Source organism: Fundulus heteroclitus, chromosome 10 (genome assembly GCF_011125445.2).
Source record: "Fundulus heteroclitus isolate FHET01 chromosome 10, MU-UCD_Fhet_4.1, whole genome shotgun sequence".
Classification (NCBI taxonomy): Eukaryota; Metazoa; Chordata; class Actinopteri; order Cyprinodontiformes; family Fundulidae; genus Fundulus; species Fundulus heteroclitus.
In genome coordinates, this window is record NC_046370.1 from 27361084 (window position 1) to 27372499 (window position 11416).

General features: G+C 46.3%; 2 protein-coding genes across 2 annotated transcripts; one reads left to right on the top strand and one right to left on the bottom strand.

Moving 5' to 3' along the window:
- Window positions 1–1670: 1670 nt before the first annotated feature.
- On the bottom strand, window positions 1671–8790 carry tepsin (TEPSIN adaptor related protein complex 4 accessory protein). Its single transcript, XM_012876120.3, has 13 exons — window positions 8539–8790; window positions 8225–8297; window positions 7196–7287; window positions 7031–7124; window positions 6881–6948; window positions 6707–6788; window positions 6495–6566; window positions 6227–6415; window positions 5721–5904; window positions 2846–2959; window positions 2677–2755; window positions 2457–2591; window positions 1671–2373 (listed from the first exon to the last, which is right to left on the bottom strand). Exons 1-13 carry the CDS (start codon window positions 8575–8577, stop codon window positions 1738–1740), a joined length of 1857 nt encoding a protein of 618 aa, XP_012731574.2. The 5' UTR covers window positions 8578–8790; the 3' UTR covers window positions 1671–1737.
- Window positions 8791–8808: 18 nt separating this feature from the next.
- ndufaf8 (NADH:ubiquinone oxidoreductase complex assembly factor 8) lies at window positions 8809–11416 on the top strand. Its single transcript, XM_012876121.3, has 3 exons — window positions 8809–9094; window positions 11035–11145; window positions 11219–11416. The coding sequence occupies exons 1-3, from the start codon at window positions 9014–9016 to the stop codon at window positions 11237–11239; spliced, it is 213 nt and encodes a 70-aa protein (XP_012731575.1). The 5' UTR covers window positions 8809–9013; the 3' UTR covers window positions 11240–11416.

Sequence of the window (11416 nt, forward strand, 5' to 3'; positions counted from 1 at the left end):
AGCAGCATGGCTTGAGTTCACTGAAACGCAGCAGTAGCTTTTCAACAGAACGTTGGACTGAACTTTATGGGAGTCATGTTCTGTCACGTGACTTTTAACCAGAAAGCTGCCACAGATGCCCCATCAAAGACTTCCCCCATCACAGATTATACACGGCAAATATCAGAATTATTCTTCCTTTAGAACGCCAGTTTTAGATCAAACACTACGCAGAAAAGACATTTTCTCTATGTAAAATATAATTCACACCCACATAACAGCTTAGTAGCAAGAACTATGGAAGACACATTTCTTTTAGAAGGTTTGAGTTTAAAATAAAAAGCATGTGTAGTGCAAATCACAAACAGGGGTTTACCTCAAAAGGTTGATAACATGCAGCAGAGGTGTAGTTTGTTACTTCAAATTAAAAGAAAGAATCCTGAGACAAAGCAACCATCAGACCTGCACCAAAGCACCAAAACAGTGAGTCATTTCAAGGCAAATTGAACTGATGGTTTCCATTAGTTCAAAGCTGCTTTTAAGCAGAAAGACAAACTATTTGATTCTTTGCTTCTGTGCTCACTGCCCTTCACCGGTGTGATGCAGTTTGATGTCCTGCTTTCCAGCAGACATGTTCTAGTACTTTACGGAAATTAAACCTAAGGCATCAAAGTTTGCAGACCTGGGGGCTTCTCTGTAGTTTCCTTAACACTCAGACTCTTGGCCGAGTTTGTTGTTGAAAGCAGGTTTCAAACAGACCCCCCCCCCACACACACACACACACACACACCCAAAAAACAACAACAATCTGCCATGTACACTGATCAGGCATAACATTATGACCCCACCATGATGTTGGCAGCAGATCCATGAAACCGGGTTTGGTGCAAGAAATTTTTGGAATCTTCAAATTAAAATCAGAATTTCCATTTTTTTTAAAGAACGAAGACATAAAAGGGATCTTCTTGACATAAAATGACAGAGAACAGTTCATGCTCCAGCTAGCGGGGTAAACAGCCAGTTCAATGAGGTGTCAGTGGGTGTTGTTTGTGAGCATAAAGTTTACCAGCTGGAAAAATAAAATACTTTGTTTTGTATACTGTCAGTACAAAACATTTATGAATGCTGCTCTTTTAATGTTTTTCAACAATAACTAGCACCAGCATTGAGTTTTTTTTCCTCTTCCTATTCTCTTTGCCTGACCTAAATGAGGGAGATAACATTTGATTGAAGCAGCCGTTCCGTCTACACGATATGAAATTGATGAGAATTCAGGGCCAACAACATGTTGTGCGGTAGAAAATTGCTGAGGGACTGATAAGAGTTTAAATGGCCTCTATGCATTGCAGCTTTTTCTGCCCAGTACAACCCAGACGCTCAGCTGGATTGAGATCTAGATATTCCTCAGTCTAGATACTGTAGACTGAGGAAACCCCACAAGAACTGCGGTTTCGAAGAAGCTCTGACCCAGTAGTCGGTTTAGCTCCTTGTCGAACGCATGCAAATCCTTAAGCTTGCTCATCTTTCCTGCTTCTAACACATCACCTTTGAAGACTCAAAGTTTGCCTGCTGCCTAATCTAGCCCACCCACTAACAGATGTCATGACGAAGAGACAATCAGTGTCATGGTCATAATGTTATGCCTGACTGGAGTATAACTACAACCTGACAGATGGTTAGTTGAAAGAAAAGCCTTTCTGAAAGTATATTTATTTGACATCATCATACAACAGCTTCAGATCCTCAACATGTAAGTGGTCAGGAGTTGAGAAAGGAGAAAGCTGACACGGGTTTGCTTTCCGCTGATGTGAGCGGACTGCCACCTGACGGAGCGTCCTCTCTGCTTTCACTCCGCACCACAGAGGTCTTCTTCACACATTTAGAGTTACGCGCAGTTTCAGTCACATCTGAGCTCTCGTCCGTTTTGTCCGACTCTGTGTGCAGCGCGCCCCTTTCACACAGCGCCCCCACCTTGGTCACCAGCTCCATCCCGCTGAACAGAGACAGGCTGCTCTGATTGGCCGGCGTGCTCTGTGGTTCGGAGGAAAGACAGGAACCTCCTTCGCTGATGAGCTTTGGATCTCCAGCGGTCCTAACTGACTGGAGCTCATTTTTGCTCAAATCGTCCACCTCCTCTCCAGTCGAGCGTCTCCAGCTCTCATCCAGGCCGGAGGGGGACAAAGGGGCATTTTGCGGCTGGACGATGCCCGAGGACGACGGCTCAGGCCGACGAGGCTCAGAGTTGTGTCTGTCAGCTGAGGCCGTCGCCTGTGAACTCTCCAAGTATGCAGACGGGAGAAAGTGATTAGATGTTGCCTGATGGCTGCTGGGCGCCGCGTCCTGTCTGCCAGCGTGTAGCGGTCCACCCATCAGAGCCTCAAACTGCCGCAGGATCTGGAAAGAGGAGATAAGCAAACGACCTCATTTCGAGCAGGTCTGACCTCTCAGTCCCTCCTTACCACTTCTTCCTCTTGTACCTTGGTGGCTTTGTTCGCCAGAGGTCCTGGAGGGCCCTCGCTGAGCTGGCAAAGTCTGCGCTGAGTGGCTCTGAATGTTTGCTCCAGAGCGAGAAGGTCAGAGGTCATGAGGCAGGCAACAGCACACAGAGCCCGCTGCAGGATTAGACAACCACAGGTTTACAGCAGGAACGATTCATCGCAGCGTACAGAAGGCTTCCCGCCGGGGTGTTGGAATTACCATCTTTACAGGGTAAGACACATCTTGAAGCTTGCTGGAGAGCAGCTCCACCACAACCTCACAATTGAGGGTCGAACACCTGAGAGGTTACGCAAAACAAGAAATCTGTTTACACAGCCCAGCATGTAAAAAGGGAGTGAACAACTTAAAGGGGTAGAGAAGCACAGACTCTTTAAGGAAGTGTTGGCTCTCCTCCCTGGTCAGGAAGACCTTGGATCCTTCGGTCAGTCTGTTGATGAGAGCCATCTCCTGGCCACAGTCCCCCAGCTGCAACGCTTCGGTCCTAGCAGACGTGTGGAGAAGAAGGCTTTAACAGAATGATCTCCCAACAGTCCGCTACAATGCATACTGACATCTTAGCTTTCGGTGTGATGTAGGTGGCTCTATGTGAGCTAGAGATGCACCTATCTGATACCTGGATCAGATTTCGGCTCCCATATTGACTAATTCGTTGGATATCGGATGAATGATGCCGATCCAGCACTCCGATCCAGTCATGTTAATATTATACACAGCAATGCATTTACATGCTGGTGATAAAGTCAGTAAATTCAGCACCACAAACATAGCAAGGTATACGGTTCATTCATTCAACAGTAGTATCGGCTCTGTAGCCCGCTGATACACTCAGCCCAGTTATCGGATTTGATTGGAAAAAACTTGGATCGGTGCTCCTCTAATCTGAGCCAAGTTAGATCACAAGAGCAACGGGCGCGTTAGCCAAATATTGAGCGGCAGTATTTAGCCCCAGTTGGGCAGACCAATTTCAAAAAGAATCGCCCTGTAGTAAGGGACTTCAGCTGTTATAGTCATCTCACTACCTCACTGTTGTTCTTACCTGGTACCACTTTAATGTACAACGTCAAATCCATATGTATACAAGTCACCTTAAATGTACATAAGTCATCTTAAATCTCTGCTTTATTTCTTTTTTTTACTCTCGATCCACTGTATATATGTGGACGCACTGTATAGACCTTATGCACCTTTTCCTCCTTTTGGCACCTTCTTTTGATTATTGAGCCGATGTGACGAGTGAATTTCTCCACTGTGAGATCAATAAAGTCTATCTTATCTTATCTTGTCTTATCAAGACAGGAGGCTGAAAAGGCACGCATTACAGTCAGAAGGGTTTTACACAGAGCAGGCTCCGTCTGGAAAGACTGGATTTTACCACAGGTTTTAGGCTGGGGTTCATTTTTACATCCAATGATCTTTTCAAATGGGTAAAGATCAATAAGGGGTCTATAAAACACGACTCACGTCTTCTTCTTCTTACTATTCTGAATACTAAGCCCTATGTGCCTCCGGATGTCTACAAGCCGATCAAACATAAGCTGTGTGCAGCACACAGTGAGCTTCAGTGAGAAATGAAGCCGACAGCTGTTGGCAGACCAGCTGACAGCCCTGCCTGGGCCAGGGACCAGATCATCTTAGAAGCCCCCGACCCACGGGATTCTATAAGTAGTAGAAAATAAATTCACATTTACCATTTACAGACATGGTTGATACCGCAGTCTTATGATTGATCATTTCAAGAATTTGAAATACATGATTTCCTTTTTAAATATATTTCTAAGTCTCAACTTATTACTTTATGAAGCAACTATATTTAACAATCAAATCATCATTTTAAATTTGATCAAACATTTTAAAATCATGCATAGAAATCTTTACTACTAAAGCAGCCTTTTCTTTCCTTTTCCTTCACTTGCGCCCACCTCCAGCCCAGATCCTGTGTGCAGGAGCACGGTTGAGGAATGGGTACGATTGCCAGCGTAGAGGAAGTTACCGAGCTGTGCAGCCATTAATGTTTTCCAGCCTACAAATGTTCCCCAGCCATCCGACCTGGTCTAATTCTAACTTCTGATTGTAAAAATACAACATACCACGCTGACCGAAGCTGCTACGTCTGTTAGTGCCATTAGAGCAGAGGACAGAGATGACACGTTGCCACACACGCAAGTAATAAAGGCCCTTATGTGTGACGCTTGGTGTAAAGCAGTGGTTCCCAAATGTTTCCTGTTGCGCCCCCCTTTGAAGGAGGAAAACATTTTAGACCCCCCCATCCCGACAAAATGGGTCAATAAGGAAACTTTCATTGTTTTCTATCTTGGTGCATTAAAGCAGTCGCTCTGAAGCTTAAAATCTAACAGTTAAATACATTCTATAACAATGGTTTCTAACAACTAGACGTTTTCAACATTGCCACATTTTACTTGACTATATAATACTAACAACAGTGTAAACTGTTTTTAGCCTGACTCACCCTGCAGTCAAAACAAAAGCTGGAACTAAACACACCCCGCCCTCTCTCTGGAAAGACGGCGCGTTACTTTTAGCTAGCCATGAGGCGCGTCATCTATAAAATACACAGACCTGAAATAGACGAGCTGGAAATATTATCAAGCCAGGCCGCAGAGTGCCACACTTGGTGGCACTGCTGCCTTGCAGCAGGAAGGTTCTAGGTCCAAACCCTGATCTGCTGTCTTTCTGCATGGAGTTTGCATGTTCTCCCTGTGCATGTGTGGGTTCTCTCCGGGTACTCCGGCTTCCTCCCACAGACCAAAAACATGACTGTTAGGTTAATTGGTTACTCTAAATTGTCCCTGGGTGTGAGTGTGTGCCTGCATGTTTGTTTGCCTGTCCTGTGTCCTGTCATTTCATGCATCAGAGTGCCTGTTAGCCACTCTGATGCATGAAAGAGTGGCTAACATGCATCAGAGTGTTAGCCACTACCCTATTCAGTTGATAAGGTGGAGGAGGAGTGGCATTAACTGACTCATGAACTGAGGTTTAATTAGAGATTGGCACATTGCCTCTAGCAGACAGTGGAGGTTTAGTTTTGTGTTGAGCAAATTTACACAAAGAAAGCCCAGTATTTATGCCAGGTACCCTTCCTGATGCAACTGGGATTTGAACCAATAACCACCGTATCAAAGAGGCGGACTTTGCCACCACCAAGGGGACCGAACAGTGACTGAGTGATGGAAAAAAATGTAAGCAATGATCAAATAGAGACAAACATGAAAGTAGATTCTGACCGATCACAGAGGTCCCCGTTACTTTCTCTGCTGCCTCCTGATTGGCTCCTGGTACCAGCTGATTTGCTGCCCGCAGACGCCCTGCTGTTGGTGGCCATGTCCTGAGAAGAGTTGTGAGAGGAGCTGTTGCTGCTGTCCGTCTCTTCCCAACCACCCCCGACCTGGCCTGGGCATCGTAGGGTCGCTGTGAAGGCATATGGAGATTTCATCTTTTACATTTAGCAGCAGGGTTGCATTACCTTCTTTTCATTTAAAAAGAGCAAAACACTAGTTTACTGCCTAAACCACTGCGCTCATCTCCAGCTCTCCACTCTGACCGGGCTGTTCTAGCACATGCACAGGCATTGATCTAAATCACTGCTGTGATTTGTGTATCACACAAAAAGGCGGAAAGGTTGAAAGGGGATGGGTGTTGAATCCAATCTGAACTGAATACTCACAGAACGCACCCTAAGGTGCAGTCCTATGTATGACTCAATTTTTATCTTACAGCACAAATGTCTCACCTTTCGGTCTGCGCGTGGGCAGGTTGTAGGCGCAGGCTGGCACAGCGACCTCTATGGGTGCAGAGGGCGCCACAACAGCTCGGTAATGGTTCTCGTGCAGGCGGATGCCCTGGCTTTCAGTCGGGGGAAGGACGGCGCTGGCAACTACCTCAGCAGCCTTCTGGATTTTATCCAGCAGGGAGTCACTGCCTGCAGACGGACACGGGTCAAAGGTTAAAAGGCATCTGACGGACAGAGAACCAGAGTTAGTGCGTGCAGCGTCACTCACCTGTCGCCTGCTTCCCTGGACTGTACCCAAAGCCCTGCAGCCCCAACCTTTGGGACCCCAATGATCCCATTCCTAACACAGAAACAAACTAATGACTGAATCTGCACCATCATGACTATGCATGGCATGAAACTCTTGAAATATGTAATCATTTAAAAGTAACCCATCAGTTCAGCAAAGTGAGACGGTCTTTTCAAATAATACATACTAACCCATTGTTGCAGGGCCAATGCTGAGCGGAGTGATGCAACCTTTGGTGGAAACTGCATCCGTGAAAAGTAAGCAGGCCACTTCCTTTAAAGTTAATATATATATACACACAATAAAAAACTTGCAGTCACTGGAATGCAACCGAGTTAAAAGTCGGATTCTTCCCTGCGTCTCACCTGTGCCGCACTCCTCACTTTCTGGTATAGGGCTGTGCCGTGGATCGGATCAGGAGCGCCGCTGTAGACTTAAAAGCAAATAGCAGAACATAAGAGACAACCCGTTACCATTCAGCGACAGACCGGCGGGCCCAAAGCATGGGGTCTCACTTGAAGCCTGCTGGATGAAGGTGGAGTTCCTTCTGAGCTCCGTGAGGAAGTGCTTGGAGCCATGTCCGCACAGATGGATAAAGATCTTCAGCACCTGGCAGGGACAGAACGGAACCATGAGTAACTGGCAGGCGGAAAGGCGGCGCTGCACCGGGCCGCTCTCACCTTCAGTTTGACGTGACACGACTCCACCTGTAGCCTCTCTAGGAGATATTCCAGCAAACACTGGCCATAACCCGATGACTCGTGGCAGATTTCTAACAGTGAGGTTAAGGCATTTTGTCTCAATGAAGAACATCCTGCAAAGCACTGCAATAATCTGGAACAACAAAACACGGCTGCAACGTGCGTAGATTCTACAGCAGCGCACATCTAAACTATGAAGACATGTGTATGTACTGTGGGGTGGAAGGGGAAACAATGTATGGTTTTCAACATAAAAAAAATCTCTTAAAAGCGTGACATGCAACTTGGATTCATCTCCCTTTCCTCTGATACCTCTAAATTCATTCAAGTGGAACGATCTGCCTTCATTAGAAGTTACCTAACTGGGAAACAGAGTCCACATCTGTGTAATTTGTTCTCAATTTAAATATGCCTCTTTTTTTTGAAGCCCTCAGAGGTTTATGAAGAGGACATTATGTAGACCAATGGACTCAGCAGATGGGTCAGGTCAGGTTGTGGGGAAGTTTTAAGCAGGATTAGTTTGGTGAGCTCTGTTCAGTTAATTCATCTAAAGTGAAAAGAGCATGCCACCACTGCTAACCTGCTAAGATATGATCATAAATCAACATGAGATTACTGAAACAAAGATGATTGATAAAGATGCAGCAAAAAGATTAACGGATCAGGTGGGAGGATCTGTAAATAGCCAAATAGCATACCACTGTGGACACACTGCCTCACTGTAAAGCATGGTGGTGTCAGCATCATGCTGCGGAGATGCTATTCTTCAGCAGAGACGGAGAAACAATTTTCTCATTTTATTTAGAAAAGAAAAAAAAAAGAAGAAAGAAAATCCTGCATCAGTTTCATTTTATTATTATGTCCTACTTTACGTTGGGCTGTCTTATAAATTCCCAACAAACTCCACTGATGTTTGGGGGTGGTCACCCTGAGTGGAACCATATCGTCTGGTCAGTTGTGGGATGATCGGGAAACCAGCAGGAACGCCGCTGCTAAAACCAAGGATACTTCCAACCTCCTGGAAGAGGTAGCCAGGACAGGGGCTTTCATCATCTGCTGTGGCCTTCATCAGGGTGGGGATCTTAAATTGTTAGCATTAGATTAACATGCAGCATCCAAAACATTCCCTCACAGCAAAGAGACAACAAGGTGAGCTGATATGTTAAGGCAAACTTGTTTATTAGCTTGGAGGCTAGCAGTAACAGGCTAAGACGCTCTGTATCAACCATTAAACGAGAGACGTTAGCTTAGCTCCTCCTTGTCAAGTTGCTCTGAACTGGCGGTTGTTGTTTCGTGACCCAACAGAAGCACAATTCACTTACTTTCTGCAGAAAAGACAACCGTTCCATAAATGTTGCCATGATTTAGCAGTCCTGGCTGCGCGTCACCCATCTTCCGGCTGATCTGGGAGGGCGGGGTGAACGTTGACAGCTAGCCAATCAGGAGGCGGGAGGTGAAATACTTTACGTCCATTCGCGTTGTCATGGCTTCCAACCGTGAGGACTCCGCCAATCAGGTACAAGGAAAGGCTTCCAGCCCTCAATGATTTCTCTGTGACTGACAGCTGCATGAGCGAATCATATTTACACGTCAGCCGGACGTTTTCCTTTCTAATAACAGAGGTTGCAATATGGCGCCTTCCAGGGTTGGCATGAATGCATTATCTGCTAGATGAGACGTATTTTTGCTTTAGACGGGCTTGGGGTTTTTGTCGGCGCATTTAACAGACCAATAACAGAGCTGCTTTTTGAATGACAGTCAGCTTTTGTAGTCCATGTGAAACCCGGAGGACGAAGCATGTCGGGGTCGAACGTGTGGAGCCGCAGCCGGGAGAGGTTGCGACTTTTCCCCGAGCTTCTGGCTCAGTGCGCAGATGAGGTATGAGCTCCAACAGGAAACGGTGATCTGGCTTGTTGATAACCATTCATGAAAACCTAAACCTGACGAGGAGAGAACAGCTAAAAAAAAAAAAACAAAAAAAACAAAAAACAAAAGCAGGGTTACAATTTTTTTCAGGTATTTCGTTACAATGTTTCCTAAATATCTGTTTTTAACAGAGCCAGGGCTGCAGTGATCAATGGTTTAGATCAAAGCACATTAATGTGCTTTAATAGCTTTGGCCAGTTGTTCCCAAACTTTTCTTGGTGCCCCCCCTCCAACCAATCTTTTTGACAGTTGAACAAAGAAAAACCAACCGCAGTAAAACATATAACAATATAATAACTGCAATCTTCTTTAAATCATAAAACTACCAAGTTTTTGTTCTGTCTGGCAACGTAGCATTTAGCATTGTTGTCAATGCCAAAAAGAGCCCACCAGATTTTATTTTCACAAGTGGAGCCTTACTGCTTTCCCCATAGTGCTCTGCTTGACTTATATATGCAAGAAGCTTTATTAGAATTTTAGTCTGGGACTATTTCATGTTCAATGGACACAAAAACAGGAAGGTAGAAGGGAAAAAAAGAGAAGATGACACAAAATGCTAAAAGGGAGAGAAGAAGGAGCAAAAGGCTCGTCTCCTTGACCGCTGAGACAGACTGCAGGGAAACCAGAACCCCAGATGCCTGATGGAACCCCCAGAGCAAAGGGGCCCAAGAGGGACCAACACAGTAATAGCTGCCCCCCACATCCCAGAGAAGAGCCCCAGGAACCCCCCCCCCCCCCCAACAGCCACAGCGCCAAAGCCCCCGAGAGCTGCGGCGACGAGCCCACAGGCTCCGCCGGCAGCCAGCTATGCCAAAGCGGATCCAGTGATGGACCCAAAGACCCTCAGTGGCACTCCCACCACCCAAACGGGGTCCAGGCCCTGTGAAGCAGCCACCAGGAGTGAGCCAGCATACCCCCGAGCACCCAGCCCCAGACACCGAGGACCACCAGCGGGTCAAGGCGCTGGCCAACGTAGGGGTGCCAGATGGGGGGGATGGGCTCCCCACCTAGTGGAGACCTGAGATGTTCCAGGAGATGGGGCAGTCCAAACCCAACCTGACAAAAAGACATACAGAAAAGCAGGTACACAGTCACATTCACACGTTCCCACCCTGGTGCCCCCACATCCATACACTCTTACCCATAAAAAAAAACAACCAGCACCCCAGAGGGGTACTCAGCCCCCCGAGCCGGGAGTTGAGCTCCATCATCTGGGGGGGGGGGGGGGGGGGGGCACCATTCTAACACAATAGTCCCTAAAATCTGAGCTACCCAGTCCAGACTCTGGCCACAACCCCCCATGAGCCGCCCAGAGTTCGGGCCAACCAGACCTGTCCCCACGAACCCAGAGACGCTCCCTCCCCCACACCCAGCCCTCCATACTGAAGCCCTACTTCAATAATCTGGGAGAAAGCAGTAGTGGCCCACTCCTCAAACTCTGAAAGGTAATCGGAGAAGAGGGGTGTGAGAATAACTTCTCAAAATTGGTCATTTATCTTGACTATTTCTATCATGTCCCCCTGCAATTACACTAACCCCCCCCCCCCCCACACTTTGGAAACCACTGGCCTAGTGATAGTCCAGACTTAAATTTGATTGATAATGAGTGGAAAGACTCTTTGCTCACAGATCCTCTCAATCTAAGATAAGCTTGAATAATTTTGCAAAGAATGGACAAAAGTTTCAGTTTCTACCCCAAAGGACTTTCAGCTGCACGTGGAGTCAAACATTGCTCTACAAAGCATCGACTCTGGGAGCTGAATACAAGTGAACACCCCACTTTTTGTGTGTGTGTGTGTGGGGGGGGGGGGGGGGGTATTTGCTGCAATTAGATGAGATCAAGTATACATGTTTTAGTTTTTTTTGTCTTTGAACTGTTGAATCTGTTTTAGGCAGCTGTTTATGGGAAGTGTGTAGCGGCTACAACAGCAGGCAAACAGGAACTGAGGAAAGACCTGTGCGCTAAAGAGTTTGAAGCACTGAAGACCTGCTTCACAAACGCAGTAAGTCCTAACCCGCAAATATGCACTTGGTTTTAATGAACTTCTGTTAATTTTTCCATCATTTGTTTTCCAGGCCAGGAAGAGACCCAGGTGATTACATTATCAGAGCTGTGCTGATACTGTAATGTGAACTGTGGGAGAAAACCTGATGTCCTAATGATGCTGGAGGCGATTCTGAGCAGAGCTCCAAAGTAATGTTATGATCCTATCTGTAATAAAGACAAGAGAATAAACTATTTCATCACTTTATATTCAAAGAAACCAACAATCA